We start from the raw sequence: 19,830 nt of genomic DNA, 5'->3' as shown, positions 1-19,830 counted from the left end.
CCATCTTTAGGCATACATGGCTACTTAGGGCATCCAAAAATTTGGGGCACCCCTGGGTCTTAGTGTCCAGCCTTCCGCCTCTTCCTATCCCTGTTATGACCCTTTGTGCAGGCTCCCACAGCTGCCTGCTGCAGCCTGGTGAGTCTTCCTCCAGAGGGGATCTAATAACTTAAAATGAAAAAGCCTTCCAGCCTGCCAGACCTATTAGCACAACACTGAAACTGTTCAAGAGTCACTCAAGTGGTAATGAAGCCATTTAACAGGCACTTGCCAACCGCCAGATATATACTGTCAGTTTCTGAATTTACTGACAAGAACAGTTGTGCATTACTGTAATATTTACTCAGAACATGTTAGTCTATCTATTGGACTTAGTTTAAATTTTGCTTTAAAAATATTTCATTAGTGTGTTGCTGAAGACAATAAAATCACATCTTTAAAAAATCCTTGCATAGATTTTTAGATGCACAATCTGAGCAGTCATCTTTAGCCTTAAATCTTGGATCTTCAGAGTTTTTTAAAATAAATCCTTCAAAAGACCACTCATCTAAAATACACATTTTAATTACTATAGTTCAAAAAACTTGCTTCCGAAGTCTTCCTGTCCTTTCTGTCCATCCCCTTCTCCCTTCACCCCCTGTTAAACTGATAACACCTCTTTTCTTCCAGATAACTAGACAGACAAGCTTCCCTTTCTTTACTTCTGACTATTTGATTAACTAGTTTTAAGATAATCTTCCAGCAAAACCAGTACCTTAGTAAGATATAAAATCCTTTGTTATGCCTAAAATCTTGGAAACATATTTATGAAATTTCACCAACTTCAAAAAATATGTCTATTGTTATGAAGATCACACAAAGTAAATTAGTGTTCCTTGTTTCTAAGAGCAATGAATGTTGTTCTGAACACACTAAACCTCTGTGACTCATTAATTTAAAATAATGTCTTTGTTTCAGTGAGTTAAATATGTAGTAATCTGGAATGATTACTTTATGAAGGCTTAAGAGTACATTTAAAATATAAAATCAGCTTAGAAATACTGATTAAGAAAACATAAAACAGAAGAGCTGCATGATGTATTCCATAATATTTAATGTTGTATTAAGCAGGACAGCCGACTTGTCCTTACTACAAAGTTTTTGCAAATAAATCTCTGACAAACTTCAGGGTATATCAAAAACCCTGTGACTGACATATTTTATTCCCAAATTTAGTGCTTTTAATTAGGTACCTTCTGCATGCCCAGTCTTCACCTTCTGGCATGCAGTGGAAAACATGCTCCATTTTCGTTAGAAAGAAATTGCAGAGGAGTGTTGTTTTTCAAATGTCATTTGCTTCATTTGGGTTTAGTAATTTGGCTGGAAGAGAGTGAGCAGGGTGGGGAAGGGAAAAGAGGAGGGAGACAATGGGGAGAGGGCAGGGCCTGGGCAGAGTGGGGGCGGAGCAGGGATGGAGTATGGGCAGGGCCACAAGCAGAAGAGGTGGGCTGGGGAGCTAGCCTCTCCAAGCAGCAGCTTCATCAACCACCCATGACAGCAGATAAGAGCGGGGGTGGGGTGGGGAGGGCTTCTGCACACCTAGTATGCGCTGCAGTCTCTTTAGGCACGGGCCATATTCACAGAGCTGAATGCACCAGGGCAGAGCATTCTGCGGGAGGAAGAGGGTACAGGGATCTCTGCAGGAAACTGTGACTCTCTGCTGCCATGAGGTGGGCTGGGTGTCTTGGTATCCTTTGCTGCCTCTCTTCCCCCCCACCCTCTGGGCTGCAAGCCCGGGCTGCCTTCAGACATAGGGGCACCAGTTTAATAATAACTTTGTAGGGCCCCATAAATCCTAAGGACGGCCCTGTTCTGGACACTCCCTCTCACGCCTAGCTACGAAATTTTTGTCAGATGTGATATCCTTCATACTGTTTCACTAATGATGGCCAATTGGGCTGATATTTGGATTATATTTTATTTTAGGGGTCAAATTCAGGAAATAGCTGGATTTGGAAAAACAATGGAAATCAATATGGGTAGAATAGGAATTATGACATGCAGGGTAATGAAGGCTTGTTACAAGAGCAGGCAGAGAACCATTTTTAAGTGACCATTTTCATGAATCCTGCCATGACATCTGTTGCTTCTTCCTGCTGGCACAGTAATCTGTGAATGCTATGGGGCCTGTGTCAGTATCAACAGCAGTGTTTCTGTCATCAGGTCAATCCTATGCAATCCCTTCTTGCCATTCCAGGCAAAGAGTTTGTGGAGCCATCAGCTGAAGTGATGCTAATCACTGAGACAGCCTCTGACATCTGTAAAGTCTGTGACACTGGTGCCATATTAATTCTGAGAGCTAGAAGTGGCATGTCAACTTTTACTTTTTTAAGTATCTTTCTAGCCCTTACCTTTTGTAAATAGCCTGGCAAATTTAAGCAATCACTGAACCAGGAGTGGAGTTATGATCTGACTCGTGAGGTTGCAATGCCACTCACTCAGATTTGTCCTACCTGGACTCCTGCCATCATGATGGCTGAGCTCAGCCTCAGTGGTGCTGGGACCCTTGGACCAGGGAGGTGACCCAGGTCAGCCCTGTGCAACAGGAGCCGCCACGCGACCCTTTGAAACTTTCTGGCAACTCAATTTTGAGTCCCAACAATGAGTTGAGAAACTCTGCTTTTGGGGAGACTCTTCTTACCCTGTAACTTTCATGCTTCCTACATAATGGTGTTGGCATATCTTTCTCCTCCACATACATAACTTTTCCATGACACCGTCACCACATATAACTGTAATTGCTAAGTTGCTGCTAAGAAGAGGAAAACACCACAGAATCCTGGCCTAGCAACATTACCGTGTTTCTTGGAGCTGAATATCTTTTGACTGTATTCCAGTGCTTTATTTGTAATGAAGTGGTGCCAGGGCTTACACAATTTCTTTACGTTCATAACTGATGTGACAAGCCCAGAGGTGCCAGGGCTATAAACTGCCATACCTAGAGACGCTGGGGCTCAGCCCTGGCACAAATCAAACACTGCTGTATTCAGATATTATTTAAGGGTAGGATTTTCAAGAGCACTTAATTGACTGATGAGCACAAGTTTCACTGACTTTCAGTAAGAGTTATGCCCTAATTCACTCGGTGCTTTTGAAAATTCCACTCAAAAAACCAGAAAGGTGATATTAAACATTTATAAACTGATATAAACTATTTACACCTTGTAATCTTCGGGGAAATAAGAGATTCCTTCTTACAAAAAGTGGTCTAGAATGACACTGTAAGCCATGACTATTAAAGCTCAGTAATACTAGTCTTCATACATATATGTATCATAAGTAACCAGGGGCAGTACAAGTGTGACCATTTCAGTAAGGTATTTAAGCACATACATAACTTTAAACATATAAGGAGCCCCACTGATTCCCAGAGGAACTATTCGTGTGCTTAAAGTTAGGCACATGCTTAAGTACTTTGCTAAATCAGAGCCCAAATGAGCCCTGCCATGTGTCTATCAATGGCCTAAACCCAGTAAAGTAGTATTTTTGGAAGCATTAGCAAATAATGAAGAAATGGAATCTGAAGACATTTGTAATACAAACTAACATTATTTTCCAGTACTGTTTGGAGACTGGAGACTTGTGACAGACGAAAGAGAATAAAAAATACATAGAAGATTAAAATCTAACAGAAATTAACAAGCTTTGCACATTCAAAATATATTAATTGCATACATGGGGCAAAACAAAGATCAAAACAACTTAGTTTTCATGATAGGGTCAAAAGAATAGCTGGTGTCACTCAGACTTCATGGGCTTATTCTGCTACAGCCCCTTTGTGCTCCAGTGAAACAGCCATATGGGATTCCCAGTTTAGAGCAGAGCTGTAACAAGGAATTTTTGTGCCCAAGGCAAGGGCCAACTCCAGGCTCTTCGGTGGCAACTCAGCAGCGGGTCCCTGAATCCCTCTTGGAGAGAAGGACCCACCGCCGAATTGCCGCTGAAGAATAAATGAGGCAGTGGCAATTCGGCGGTAGGTCCTTCCCTCCAAGAGGGACTCAGGGACCCGCTGCCAAATTGCCGCCAAAGAAGCAGCGGTGGTAGAGCTGCTGCCGAAGTGCTGCCGATCGCGGTAGACTGCGCCCCTCCACTTTGTGTGCCAGAGGCAGCGCTTAGTCCCCTCCTTTCTATAATGTTACCTCCCTTCTTCTGTCTAACTTGCTGCCAAGAGTTTGCCTGAAGCCTGGTCAATGCCAGTGTGACTAGGGAGTGAATAGGATCCAGTGACATCAAAAGTTATGAGTTAGGGAATAATCTAAAAACTAATTGCCAGAGATCAGTGGAACAAACAAACAAACAATAAAAACAGTCTACTCTGCAGCCCACACTTTCACATACCCAATGTTCTTAAATTGGTAAATAAAACAGCTTCAATTCAATGGAGCATCCAGCAGGAAGACAGGTGCTATCAGTTTTCGCATGCCACTCTCATGTAATTAGTATTCATTTTCCCAGATTTGTTTCTAATGCAATGTAATTAGTCAGGACATTGTTTCATATTTGCACCGGAGACCACCTTCTACAGTTTGTCATCTTATGACCATTATCTTGATGATATAAGATTGTCTCCATAGGCTTCCACTTATGAACACTGATTATTTCTGTCTTGACTCTGGAATGCTGCCTTGATAGATTTGCACAGAAATGGTTTTGTTTTCATCTTATCAAATCACCTACCTTGACTTGATTTGACATTGTCATAAGGGAGTTTTAATGATATGCCCACTGCAGCAAAAATGGTGAATTAGTGTCATTACAAATATATATAATTATGAATAGTTACTGTTGAGCAAGAGCAGTAGCTAGTCTTCATATTTTATCTCTGCTTAAACCTCCTAAGAAAGACTAATCAACATTTAGAATTACTATTCTCAATTATACACACACACACACACACACGGCATCAGAAAAATTAAAATATAAAAAACCACAATCCAAAACTAGAGCCAAGTTATAGTTTTGTTTTTTTCCTATTTTATAAAATCCTTAAAGTCCTTATCAAGCAGGTGCTTGAGGCGGCCACTCTGGAGCGGGGAAGCACTTTTAGGTATTCGGCAGCAATTTGGCAGAGGGTCCCTCACTCCCGCTCAGAGCGAAGGACCTCCCGCTGAATTGCCACAGATCGCAATCGCGGCTTTTTTTTTTTTCCTTTTGGGCTGCCTGGAGCGGCAAAACCCCTGGAGCCAGCCCTGACAGAACACCTAGGAAATATTACAGAAACCAAGGTAATCATACTAAGTTATCTACAATAATTTGGTAAGTTTTTAAATGTATGTCTTAATATGTGATTTGCTGGGAAAAAATTAAAACCTTTTAGCTAAATCTTATAGTTTCATAGACTCTAGGACTGGAAGGGACCTCGAGAGGTCATCGAGTCCAGTCCCCTGCCCTCATGGCAGGACCAAATACTGTCTAGACCATCCCTGATAGACATTTATCTAACCTACTCTTAAATATCTCCAGAGATGGAGATTCCACAACCTCCCTAGGCAATTTATTGCAGTGTTTAACTACCCTGACAGTTAGGAACTTTTTCCTAATGTCCAACCTAAATCTCCCTTGCTGCAGTTTAAGCCCATTGTTTCTTGTTCTATCCTTAGAGACTAAGGTGAACAAGTTTTCTCCCTCCTCCTGATGACACCCTTTTAGATACCTGAAAACTGATATCATGTCCGCTCTCAGTCTTCTCTTTTCCAAACTAAATAAACCCAATTCTTTCAGCCTTCCTTCATAGGTCATGTTCACAAGACCTTTAATTATTCTTGTTGCTCTTCTCTGGACCCTCTCCAATTTCTCCACATCTTTCTTGAAATGCGGTGCCCAGAACTGGACACAATACTCCAGTTGAGGCCTAACCAGCGCAGAGTAGAGCGGAAGAATGACTTCTCATGTCTTATTTACAACACACCTATTAATGCATCCCAGAATCAAGTTTGCTTTTTTTGCAACAGTATCACACTGTTGACTCATATTTAGCTTGTGGTCCACTATGACCCCTACATCTCTTTCTGCCATACTCCTTCCTAGATAGTCTCTTCCCATTCTGTATGTGTGAAACTGATTGTTCCTTCCTAAGTGGAGCACTTTGCATTTGTCTTTATTGAACTTCATCCGGTTTACCTCAGACCATTTCTCCAATTTGTCCAGATCATTTTGAATTTTGACCCTGTCCTCCAAAGCAGTTGCAATCCCTCCCAGTTTGGTATCGTCCGCAAACTTAATAAGCGTACTTTCTATGCCAACATCTAAATCGTTGATGAAGATATTGAACAGAGCCGGTCCCAAAACAGACCCCTGCAGAACCCCACTTGTTATACCTTTCCAGCAGGATTGGGAGCCATTAATAACTACTCCCTGAGTACGGTTATCCAGCCAGTTATGCACCTACCTTATAGTAGCCCCATCTAAATTGTATTTGCCTAGTTTATCGATAAGGATATCATGCGAGACCGTATCAAATGCCTTACTAAAGTCTAGGTATACCACATCCACCGCTTCTCCCTTATCCACAAGACTCATTATCCTATCAAAGAAAGCTATCAGATTGGTTTGACATGATTTGTTCTTTACAAATCCATGCTGGCTATTCCCTATCACCTTACCACCTTCCAAGTGTTTGCAGATGATTTCTTTAATTACTTGCTCCATTATGTTCCCTGGCACAGAAGTTAAACTAACTGATCTGTAGTTTCCTGGGTTGTTTTTATTTCCCTTTTTATAGATGGGCACTATATTTGCCCTTTTCCAGTCTTCTGGAATCTCTCTCGTCTCCCATGACTTTCCAAAGATAATAGTTAGAGGCTTAGATACCTCCTCTATTAACCCCTTGAGTATTCTAGGATGCATTTCATCAGGCCCTGGTGACTTGCAGGCATCTAACTTTTCTAAGTGATTTTTAACTTGCTCTTTTTTTATTTTATCTTCTAAACCTACCCCCTTCCCATAAGCATTCACTATGTTAGACATTCCTTCAGACTTCTTAGTGAAGACCGAAACAAAGAAGTCATTAAGCATCTCTGCCATTTCCGAGTTTCCTGTTACTGTTTCTCCCTCCTCACTGAGCAATGAGCCTACCCTGTCCTTGGTCTTCCTCTTGCTTCTAATGTATTGATAAAAAGTCTTCTTGTTTCTCTTTATTCCCATAGCTAGTTTGAGCTCATTTTGTGCCTTTGCCTTTCTAATCTTGCCTCTGCATTCCTGTGTTGTTTGCCTATATTCATCCTTTGTAATCTGACCTAGTTTCCATTTTTTATATGACACCTTTTTATTTTGTAGGTCATGCAAGATCTTGTGGTTAAGCCACGGTGGTCTTTTGCCACATTTTCTATCTTTCCTGCCCATCGGAATAGCTTTCTTTTGGGCCCTTAATAGTGTCCCTTTGAAAAACTGCCAAATCTCCTCAGTTGTTTTTCTCCTCAGTCTTGATTCCCATGGGACCTTACCTATCAGCTCTCTGAGCTTACCAAAATCCGCCTTCCTGAAATCCATTGTCTCTATTTTGCTGTACTCCCTTCTACCCTTCCTTAGAATTGCAAACTCTATGATTTCATGATCACTTTCACCCAAGCTTCCTTCTACTTTCAAATTCTCAACGAGTTCCTCCCTATTTGTTAAAATCAAGTCTAGAACAGCTTCCCCCCTAGTAGTTTTTTCAACCTTCTGAAATAAAAAGTTGTCTGCAATGCAGTCCAGGAACTTATTGGATAGTCTGTGCCCCACGGTGTTATTTTCCCAACATATATCTGGATAGTTGAAGTCCCCCATCACCACCAAATCTTGGGCTTTGGATGATTTTATTAGTTGTTTAAAAAAAGCCTCATCCACCTCTTCCACCTGATTAGGTGGCCTGTAGTAGACTCCCAGCACGACATCACCCGTGTTTTTTACCCCTTTTAGCCTAACCCAGAGACTCTCAACACTTCCGTCTCCTATGTCCATCTCCACCTCAGTCCAAGTGTGTACATTTTTAATATATAAGGCAACACCTCCTCCCTTTTTCCCCTGTCTATCCTTCCTGAGCAAACTATACCCATCCACACCAACATTCCAATCATGTGTATTATCCCACCAAGTTTCAGTGATGCCAACAATGTCATAGTTGTATTTATTTATTAGCACTTCCAGTTCTTCCTGCTTATTACCCATACTTCTCGCATTCGTATATAGGCATCTAAGATACTGGTTTGATCTTGCCTCCCAGTTTTGCCCTGATCCTCCTTTCTCTCTGCCATTATAGCCCATGCTCCCTCTTGTTTCTGACCCATCTTCCAGGTATTCATGTTCCCCACTTACCTGTGGGCTTTGCTCACCTGTCCCCGTCGAACCTAGTTTAAAGCCCTCCTCACTAGGTTAGCGAGTCTGTGTGCAAATAGGGTCTTTCCTCTCCTCAAAAGGTGAACACCATCTCTGCCTAGCAGTCCTTCCTCGAATAACATCCCGTGGTCGAGAAAGCCAAAGCCCTCCTGGCTTTCTCATGGTATTTCTCATGGCCCTATTAAACTAGTATCAATTTGATCATTTATGGATAAATTCTGCTTCTGCCCCATGCCTGCAGAGGCTCACCTGAATGAATGTGTGTGTGTGTGTGCATGTGTGTGTGAGAGAGAGAGATTGAGAAAGAGAATGTTTATAATAGAGAGAGACAGAGTTTCAGATTTCTCCTTTCTCCATATTCCCACACCACCAATTTATTGACTTAAGTGAACACATTTTTATAGAAGAATGCTTGTAGCAGAGCCTTTACAGTACCTCAAGTTACTCACTGATCTGCATTTGGCAGTAAAGTTAAACCTCTTATATTGCGCTTTGATACAGTGATATTGTTATGCCAAAGTGAAATGAATGTCCCTAATTTTTTCACTGCGTGTAAATGTGCTATCTGCAGTTCCACACAAGAGCCAACTGCTCTTTCTATATGTGGATAAACACACACACATTCTGAAGCCATCTGTGAACACCTTTACTTAAATCTGAGTTCCACTGTAACTGTTCCTCTTCCACTTGATATGGTTTAACAGAACAATCAGTCTGGACGGATGCACACAGGTAAGTATATCAGCATACTGACAACGTATCTTAAACTAAACTATTTAGATTTCTGCAAAGATGATGTTAAATATCATTCTCAACCAGTGAACATGGGACAGATGTGCACAACCTTGCAAGTGGGACTTTCCCAGCCCAGTGGATATGCATGCTGTCAAAATATGCACCAGGCATAAAATCCTAGACCAAGTGAAGTCAGTTGCAAACTTCCAGTGGATCCAGGATTTCATACTTGGACTGTTGAGGAATGGTGTTGCTAACTCACCATTCACAGGGCCTGATCCGTAGCCTATTGAAGTCAAAACCATTAAAGCTGACCAAGATAGGTCCTACAGTATAGTCAGGGCTGTCAATCCATCCACTCTTGAAAGGTGATACTCATATATTTACTCTGTCATGCTTTTACCCTCTACGACTCACTCATCACGTGCATTTATAGGATAAACAATACCTGCACTCCAGCTCCCAAAAAACTGTAAGGGGAGCATGAAGAAGAGGGGACTAACCTCTGGGTGGAGAAATAATTTAGGGAGGTTGCAATGGGAAGGGATTGTGGAAGGAATGCTGTAATAGACAGGGGACAGAGAGTGAGAGAAGATACTGAAAAAAATACAAATAGGCAAGAGACAGATCAGAAAAGAAAATTATCTTGTAGGAAGGGGGGGAGGGGCTGTAGAGAAAATGAGAACTGAAAAATTTTAAAAGGATGAAAAATTCTAAAAAATATAAGGAAAAACTGCAGAGACCTAAAGATGAATCAGGATATAGAAAGAACAAAGGGAAGAGAAAAAAAAATGAGACACTAGCTCTATTTTATCAAAAGTTTGCTTTCCATAACCTTTTTACTCTATCATTTAATGGTCCTTTTAATGTTTCTAGCACACACACACAAAATGTGAAGATTGTCCTAGTTTTGGATGAGGAGAGGCAACTCCCCTTTTTCCTGACTCAAACCTTGTTATCACCTTCATTTTCCTTTTGAAAAACTGACTGTTCTCTCTCATATCTACGTTTCTGACCCACCTGCCATCCTTTTTGGCATTATAATGCTATTTTAAGTAAGCTGCATATAGCAAAAGTAGAAGAAAGTGCCCCAGAAAAAGGAGGGGAACACATTTTCTTCCTTGAACTGACCTTCAGACAGGATGTAGGGGTACAAAGAACTTATAATTGGATCCTGAAGTCCCCACTTGAAAGAAACAAAGTAATTTTGTATATAATTTTCCTCTGAGTTGTAGTAACATCAGCTAACAGCAGTCCTGATAAAATCTATTTGTTTTTTTTAATTGCAAATGCCTGAAAGTTAAACTTTAAACAAACTGAGAAATTCCTCCATGCATTATTCATATGTGAATATTTAAGAATACAGTATGAATGCATGAAAAGTTATCAATTATTCTCTGCTGATAATTAACAATAATGCAAAATCCATATGTTTGATTAAGTGTCCAACTAAATTGTGTGAAATATTCACAAAAATCATTTTTTCAGTATTTATGGAGGTCTTAACCTACAAACTTTTTCAATATTTTATTAATGATCACTTTGTGAAAGATGCCTAGTTTTAACTTAGAGAATTAATCCTCTGAGTTAACTGCAGTGTCTTTTCCCTAGGTTGGAAAAGCTTGCAAACTTTGTCCAATTTTGCAGGTGGCTTTCGTCCATCTAGTGCAGTGATCTGAGAATAGCATAATCAGAAGACTGTAGTCTACATACTAATTGCTGACACGAGGTGGGTGAGGTGGCATCTTTTATTGGGCCAATTTCTGTTGATGAAAGAGACAAGCTTTTTGAGCTCCACAGAGCTTTTCTTCAGATCTCACCCACTTTGTCTGTCTAATATCTTGGGACCAACACAGCTATAACACCACAGCAAAATACTAATTTCTGAGACACCAAAGGCAGCTTTAAATATGCAGGCCATTTCCTCAGGAACCTTGGACACCCTGGTGAGAGGAAGTAATCAATACCCCTGAATGCTGCAGAGATCTCCTGCATAGATCTTCACAGTTCCTATGTGAAGGGTTATTATTTATTTGTATTACAGTAGTGATTAGAGGCACCAATTGAGATTGGTGCCCCATTTTGCTAGGCACTATATATACATATCAGGTAAGAATCCCTCACCTGAAGAATGTACCATGTAAATAGACAAAGCAGACAACAACAACAAAAGAGTATTATCCCCATTGTATAGATGAGTAACTGAGATGCATAAATGTGGAGTGACTTGTCCAAGATCTTGCAGGGCATCTGTAGTAGAGCCAGAAATTGTACCCATATCTCCGAAGAGTCAGTCCAGGGCTTTAACCATAAAACTTCCCTTCTTCTCCAATTCAGGATGGGATAGGGAGTTGACAAGTGGACTTCTGTATTGTGTGGATTCACTGGGCACAAAATCCCATGTAGGATGAGCAAAAGCACACCACACATCCAATACTCCTCCCCCTAGAATCCATTCTGCTCTGCCCATCTCTTTCCTTGTTACATATTAGACTAGACGCTTGTGCCTTAGGATGGATAGACTAGCAGTATATGATCCCATAAATGGTCCTGCAGAGAAAAAAGGCCCTTTTCTTCTCTTACATCGTGAGAGCATTTGCTCTGTGGTGGAAAACAAGCTTGCTTTTTGGGGAGGGAGGGAGAAGGGAGACGTGGGGAGACAGAGAAAAACAAACCTATTTGCCTTTTGGAGGTTGTTTTCTGAAGATGATTTTTTTTTAAAGTAATTACAGTGAGACCAAAAGAAAAAACCCAAACACTATACTGTATTGTGCCTGTATTGCATCTTAAAGATAGGTACATCTGGACTGCCTGTCCCCACAAACACCCCCTACTCGCCACCTTCTTTTCCCCTCTCCCTTCCCCCTGTTTGGGAAGGGGACAAGCTTGCAAGTTCAGAGCCTGGGAGAGAAATTTCCCAAGCTGCTACTGAAACCTGGCCTGGAGTATAAACTGCTGGCGCTGGAGCCGAGCCCCTACCTGCATGCTGTGCTCGGGAGAAGCAGCTCAGTTTTAAAGGGCCACAGCCTGCACCCCGCAACCCGCACCCACTGACACTGCAATGCCCCAGGGTGCCTCATTCATCACCCTTGCAGATGGGGCTAGAACCAGCTGCCTGCAGGGCCACCCGAGGATTCAGAGGGTCTGGGGCAAAGTGGGGGAGCTGCAGCCCTTGTACTCACCCGGTGGCTGTTCAGGTCTTTGGCAGCATTTCTGCTGTGGGGGCCCTTCAGTTGCTCCACGTCTTCGGCAGCACTGAAGGGTTCCCCACCGCCGAAATGCCACCAAAGACCCAGACCGCCACTGGGCCAGGGCTTGCGGTGCATTTTGGTGGCGGGGGCCCTTCATTCGGTCTGCATCTTCAGCAGCACTGAAGGGCCCCCGGCCACCGAAATGCCGCCAAAGACCTGGACCACCACCAGGCCAGGGCTTATGGGGCCCCTACGGGGCCCAGGGCAAATTGCCCCACTTGCCCTCCCCTCTGGGCAGCCCTGGCTGCCTGTCCCCACCCCAACTCACCAGACAGCCAAGCAGTCCACCCTGAGGAGCATCCCATAATGGCTTGCTCAGAGTTACAAACATTTCAGAGTTATGAACAACCTCCATTCCCCATGTGTCCCTAACTGAACTTCTACTGTATCGAAACTGCCTACAATGACTCATTTATTTATTTATTTATTTTTCACACATACCTCCAACACCAAAAGCAAATAGCTAATCTTTCAAGACATTACATATAGTCCTTTTCTCACCACAGGAGAGACAGCAGACCTCTTACTAAGGCATGGCTTATCTGAATGGTGTCAATAAATGGAAGCAAAAGATGGTACCACAAACTCTGAAAATAACCACCACTAATTTAAAGTAGCTGGATGGGTACTTTGTGGATCTTATTCCTAGCCTAATACATACAATTGTTTCCACCTTGACATTTCTTTAATAGAAACAAGAACAAATAGAGCCTTGTTCGTTTCACAGTGTTGGAAGGGGGATGTTAAATTTTTATTATTGTTTGTCATTGGATTTGTTTGATAGGGAGCAAATACATAATAATACAAGTATCAGGGTAAACACTCCTGGCAAAATATTGCATTTAACATTTAAAACGTAGCAGGAAAAAAAATTAAGAGATTTTCCAATCTAACTATAACTAACGTATCAGCCCTTCTCTTGGTCTTTGCAGCAAACTGAGTAGCTTAGTTAAGCGAGCAACTCTGGTCCCAGTTCAAGTACAGATACATAGTTTTGTGCTACTTATGTGCTGGAAACATTATTTGAAGTTAATGCAGGTCTTAAGTCAATAAAATAGTAGCAACATAAATAACGGCAATTTGAATGTAGATAGGGCTTGTCATTTTCAAAGCCATTTGCAAACAATGCATCTTTCCTTCCAACATTGCTATAATGTACGTTAGGATATTAGAACTGATTGGAAAATTACAACAAATATAAAATTATTAGAAACTAGAAATTTCATGAAAACTTTCACAACTGTTTGCTCCCATCCTCCAAAACAATCCTAATTATTATCTATGTAAATGAGAAAATTAAGAAAGAAATTAAATGACTTGCCAAGTTCATAAGAGAAGTCACTGACATTATAAGGATTAGAAACTCAGAATTACTAACATCTAGTACTTTGCTCAAGCCATTAAACTATGCCTTTGTCTTCTTTCATTAGCCTTTGTATGTGGTTTTTGTGAATACACAAAAAAGCATTGATGTTGAAACTTTTTATGCAGCAGTTCTTTTTATGACTTAAGAAAACGTCAGATATTATGAAAGATATTGGGCCTAATTTTGAAAAGCATCCTGTGTGATGTTGCATCTGCAATTTTGTAGGTGCAAATTATTGTGGGGGTATTTTATAGCAGTTAGATTTCTAAGTGCTTTATTGTGTCTGTAGATCAGGTGGAGTTAGCAGTGAATGTATTGTGGAATGCTACCACAATAATTCACACCCAGAAAACTAGGGATAAAATCAGTGTGTCTGTCAAAAACAAAAATTTTAAATAGAAAATGTACTGGTGAATAAACTTGTTTAATTGGCTACTTGGAAAAGGCAAACTTTGGTATATATCTAATTTGGATTCAAAACAAAACATTAAGAAAAAAGATCTCATCTATTTAAAAAGAGTATTTAATTAACTATTGATTTCTACTCAATTAATCAAGATGGCAGGAGGGAATAGCTCACTGGTTTGAGCATTGGCCTGCTAAACCCAGGGTTGAGAGTTCAATTCTGGGGGCGCCGGGATGAAACTGTCAGGGACAGTACTTGGCCCTGCTAGTAAAGGCAGGGGACTGGACTTAATGACCCATCAAGGTCCCTTCCAGTTCTATGAGATAGGTGTATCTCACTTTATTTATTGATATTTCACCACCACTATTGCCCTCATCAAAGAAAACATTACAGGCTTGTTACATTAGAATAAGCAAAGCCCACCAACTTTATCTTTAAATAAGACAGTATTTTGTATTTGATCTTTACTATTGCTATGATTAAGTTAATACTACCTAAATTGTATGATTATATATAAATAGTCTTGGTCTTCATTATAACAGACAACCAAATTTTACTTTGAATATGGAAAACTTTAGTTTACCATTCTGGATTTGGTACCATTGTATGCAGTATTATCCCACACTGTAAGTCTCATCAAATTTACTTTATTATTATTCAGTTAGTTTATATTCATCATGTAAAAATAGCCAAATGTACTATACTAAAGAACACTGAAATGCAGACATACTCTTCCTCTTCATGATATCCTGAATATACTGCATTAGTTGAACTTTGATAATCAGTTGAGACACTTTCTGAACAAAAACTGTGGATGCTTTTCAATGTTATATTAATTGGTCAAAAAGAAAGAATAATTGAGAAAGGTGTTAAGTGCGAAACTTGGGTAGATGTTGCCTTTTGGTTATTTTCATATTACATGCTGGGGAGGAAGCACATCAACATCATTATTTGACTCATTTATATCCACTTTCTAGTTCAGTTCATATATGTGGGAAAGGACATTTAAGGGTGAAAACAACTCATGATGTTTGGGATGGCTGGACTTATTTGTTGTTTTAGTTCAAGGGGATGGTGTTAAGAGGGGGGCAGATAAAACATAACTTTGTTTTTCACAAATCAAAGCCATTTTTAGAAACACTTTGGGCCAGACATTCGTAAAGCTGATGTAAATCAGCATACAGCCTTTGTAAAGCTCTGTAGAGCTTTACCAAACAACATTTGAGAATTTGGGCCACCTGTTTGGATTTTAGCTTTCATGGTATTTATACATTAAAAAAAGCGAAGCATTTATAAATCTATGAATGTAAAGAACAATTAGCATATCTCACAATGGAAAGACTGGGAATAATTTCTTGTTCTACTTTGCCTCCTTTAGGGTGTTCTCTGGATGTTACGTGCTTAAGCAATATGTAATATTGTTCCAAATCCTGGAGGCCTTACACTAGATCCAATTATGTTTTTCTTTATTTAATTCCTAATGATTGCATGGGAATTCTGCCCAAATTAGGAGTGCAGGGTCAGTCCCTTTGTCCTTCTTAAAGTAAAACTAAAATAAACAAAGATTATTTGGAGGAAGCTCTATGGTCTGTATTATAAAGGAGGTCAGACTTGACGATCACAATGGTCCCTTCTGGCTTTTGAATCTATGAACATATTCCATTAAAATGGGAATATAATTTATAGCATATTCTGCTCTATAACATAATCCAGAATTTACAGTGAGACAACACGGTATGCATGTACACGCCTTTATAGGAGAATGTTTCAATCCAGTTTTGTTTAATGAATGGAAAGCAAAAGCCTAATGACCCTTTCTCCCTATCTTCAGTATTTCTAAATTGTGTCTCACCCTGGTACCCAAGCACCATACACAATTAAGAAGAAATACGTAGGCCTGTGATGAAAATGGTGCCCTTTCTCTCTGTTCTCACATTGACATGGTGTGTGAATTTAAACTAACATCATTTAACACCCATAGAGCATGCTGCCTTTCCCATGCCGTATCCTCTACTGCTTTTTGTTTATCTTCCAGAAAGTTAATACATAAAAGTCACTCAGTATCAGGGACAGATTTCTCATACAGTTCTATTCATTTCACCTCATTGTGTTGCATTTTTAATTGCCATTAATGTTTTTCAAGAGCTCTGTGATGCTAGCATACACATTGTCCTTTCAAATAAGGCACTCACCAAGCATTCCAGTTCAATAATAATAAAGACACTGACAAACAGTAAATATTAAGTAACTGAGTATTCAGGTATCTGAAATAGAAGATCATATTCTCTAAGATTAAAGCAAAAAAAAGGTATGGGAAAATAGCTAAATGATAAAATTGTAAACTGCAGTTGTTGGGAAGCTGGAATCACATATCTATTTACATCTCTAGGGAGAAAAAAATGTACGTTCAAAGCTTTCTGTAACAAATGAACTTAAGCTTATTCTGCTCTTCTTCTATCTTTCCCCTTGTTCTGTAGCAAATGTATGTGACAAGGAACTACTGCAATGCCAGAATGGAGGAACATGCCTCAAAAACATGCGATGCCAGTGCCCTCCAGCCTACACTGGCATTTTGTGTGAAAAACTGAAGTGTGAAAGGGATCCAGGAGGTTGCAGCCAAAACTCCGGCAACGTGGCAGTATTACATGGCCCTCTATTACCGCTTACTGCTCTACTAGGAGTAACAGGGCTTCTCGTATTCTAGGCTCCGTCTGGTTGATGGCATCATGTGCAGACTGCTTCAGAAGGAATGTGCCACAGAAAAAAAACAAAACAAAACCCAACCATTTGCTACTAAAATTTTAAGAAAAAGAATAAAACTACGTATAAACTAAGAAGGCCCAACTGAACTAAGCCATATTAATCAATTGTGAACAGCACTCGGAGTCAAGAGACTTAATTTCTGACTCAAGACAAGTTGGCAGCTGCCAAGCCTATTACTACAAACAACAATGCCAGCTGCAAAGAGTACACAGGATTGAAAAGGCTTTGACAAGCCCCCAAAATGGAAAATTATAAACATTTGCCACTTCGATATGGTGCGCTACTGTACCTCTGCCCAGTGTGTGGACCAACCAAATAGAGGCATTCTTTGCTGTCAGTGCATTGTGGGTATAAGGAAATCTGTTAAAGCTGCCATATTGGCCTGCTTCAGTCCCTAAATCCCTTCCAACCTGTGCTTTAGTGAACGTTGCTCTGTAACCCTTGTTGGTTGAAAGGTTTCTTTGTCTGATATTAGTGATGCACATGTGTAACAGCCCCCCCTCAATAAAACTCAAGACAGTCATATCCTTGTATATTTTAGCAGCACCGCATCAGTATGATGCTGTGTTCATCTAGTGTACAAGAGTGGCTATAGGACAAAAAGTGTATTTATCCTTTTGTATTCAAATGAAGTTATTTTTCTTGAAATAATGTACAATGTAGATTTTTTGTATTATTGACAATTTGTGTTACCAGACAATTTATTAATGTATTTAATTCTAATCGGATAAGAAAAATATTACTTTTTATTTAATCTTTTTTTTCTTTTATCCTTTCATTTAATTGTGCAGAGATTTCTCTGTATGGGCAACGTGCTGGCATCAAAGAATATCAGTTTACATATATAACAAGTGTAATAAGATTCCACCAAAGGACATTCTAAATGTTTTCTTGTTGCTTTAACACTGGAAGATAAAAAAATAAAAATTCCTGCATAAACAATTTCAGGAATTTGTATTGCAATTTCTTAAGACAATTTTTTTAAATTATTTTCCTTCATCATTTTACCATCTGGCTATATGGATGAAATACAAATTCAGTGTCAGAATTTAGTTCACAATGAAGTCTGACTAACATGTTTTCTTCTCTATCAAACCACTCTGAATAAAAAGATACCTTTTGTTTGAGGAAAATGTTATAAAAACACTAAATCTGTATTCATTCTAGTCATCGCCAGAATTATTCCAAGGCTAATTTACAAAAGTATTAAAGAATATTTTCTTTAAATCATGCAACTTTTGTGGATTGACAGTAATGAAGTCGATATAGCCCCTGCTTAAATGCGTCTCCTGAAGCTTCATTAAAATGAAATGTTTGTTTATATAGAAATATTAGTCTGCCTCAGAAACTGCAAAAGCAGTGACAACCCCCTACACACAGAAAAAAAAGTGCAGTGATTCAACTTTTAATAAAGTCAGATTTAGTCTTTAGAGGGAGTGTCAAAATATACAGCAGCAAGTAGATAAAAAGTGCTGTTCCAGCAAATAAAAGTTTGTTTTAAGTATTGCTCAAGGTGTAATAAATTCTTGTTTCTACCTTTTATTAGGCCAATTACTGAGTGTGACTGCAAGGGATAGAAAGAAAAGTACAAATAAACCAAAAACCGCGGCAATGTTTCAGAGACAAGGAAAATCAAAAGGCAGCAACACTGTGTGGATTCATTTCCTAGCAGATTTTCATCAGACATAATGTAAATATTTTACCAATATGATAGCCTAGAATGGAAAACAATTTATCAGCACAGGCAAAAATCCTAAGGGCAATAGATTCTACTTGGCTACTTACTCCCCTGTGGTGAATAGACTGTGAATTTGAAAATTACCTTATTTGATAGCCTCTCCACCTCCAAAGGGGAAAACGCCCATTGCTGGCAGATACCTTGTAGGAATATTACATGAGGGAACAGCATATTTTAACAGTTTTTGTTTCTAGAAAAACTCATCTGGAGATTGACAATACAGATAAACAGGTAGTATTTGTTCAAGCTACCACCTCAGCCCCGCCTATGGAATGTTTGCTAATCACACCAGCAGTCTCTTTTAGTTTACAAAACAAGGATGAGATAAATGAAAGGTTTGGCTGTGTGCCAGCACTGCTTACGTGAAATTGTAGATTTATATTAGACGCATACTCAAGACAATAAACAGAAAATTATATTGCACAGTCACTGAGGAATATAAATGCAAATATAGGTGACATACAGATCCAAAGCTTACTTATAATTAAATGGATTTCTAATATTAAAATGTGGAATTTAAGTTGTCTTGAAGTTTATTAGCCCAGACCGAATGCAGACCATGTAATTATTGGAAAAGATGCACTTTAACTGTCATTATACGGTCAAGGCTTTGTGAAAGTGCTCAGGAAGCATGTTGTGCATGTCTGATTATACAGAACTCTGCCAGACAATACTGAAGTATAATGAATATCAGATCTTAATCAGCTCATCTGCATTTCAATTTCATGAAGGTATGATCATCTAAAACTATGTGGAATATGCAGCTTTCCATATATTTATATAGCATTTTCTGCATTTCACCACATGGGTCAGCCTGCTTTTAATAAAACATCAATTTTAGGTACATAGCCAATGGAAAGTGAATTTTCTCTTCAATCATCATTTTCATCAAATCTCATTAGTTTTGCCATTGTACACATACAGGAACTGCAGTACCTGAAGATTTTTGAACGTGAGTTCTGCTATAATATTCAGAGTATATGAATAATTATATAATGCACATACACACAATGAGATTTCTACACTGCTCTGTATTGGTTTAACTCAGTTTCCATTGAAGTCAAAGAGGAATTTAGGGAGGCAGAGTGTATTTCCCACATTGAAAATTGGTCAGAACAACAGACATCTTGCTGAAATTGCCATGGGATCTTTCAGTGATCACAAGTAGTCACTGTGACAGAGATGGCAACTTCCTGCAATATCTGTGAGAGAACTTGCT

General features: G+C 39.6%; 1 protein-coding gene across 4 annotated transcripts in view; it reads left to right on the top strand.

The window, feature by feature from the left end:
• Window positions 1-18,546, top strand: part of NTNG1 (netrin G1) — a 204,641-nt gene extending 186,095 nt beyond the window's left edge. For all 4 annotated transcript variants that reach the window (XM_030573671.1, XM_030573670.1, XM_030573669.1 and 1 more), the window contains one exon: window positions 16,588-18,546. In XM_030573671.1, the coding sequence (XP_030429531.1) occupies window positions 16,588-16,814 (227 nt within the window). In that variant the 3' untranslated portion in view covers window positions 16,815-18,546. The remainder of the gene's footprint in view (window positions 1-16,587) is intronic.
• The last annotated feature ends 1,284 nt before the right edge of the window (window positions 18,547-19,830 follow it).

Source organism: Gopherus evgoodei, chromosome 8, assembly GCF_007399415.2.
Source record: "Gopherus evgoodei ecotype Sinaloan lineage chromosome 8, rGopEvg1_v1.p, whole genome shotgun sequence".
Classification (NCBI taxonomy): Eukaryota; Metazoa; Chordata; order Testudines; family Testudinidae; genus Gopherus; species Gopherus evgoodei.
The sequence above is the reverse complement of the archived record's forward strand: the minus strand, read 5'-3'. Positions and strand labels throughout refer to the sequence as shown.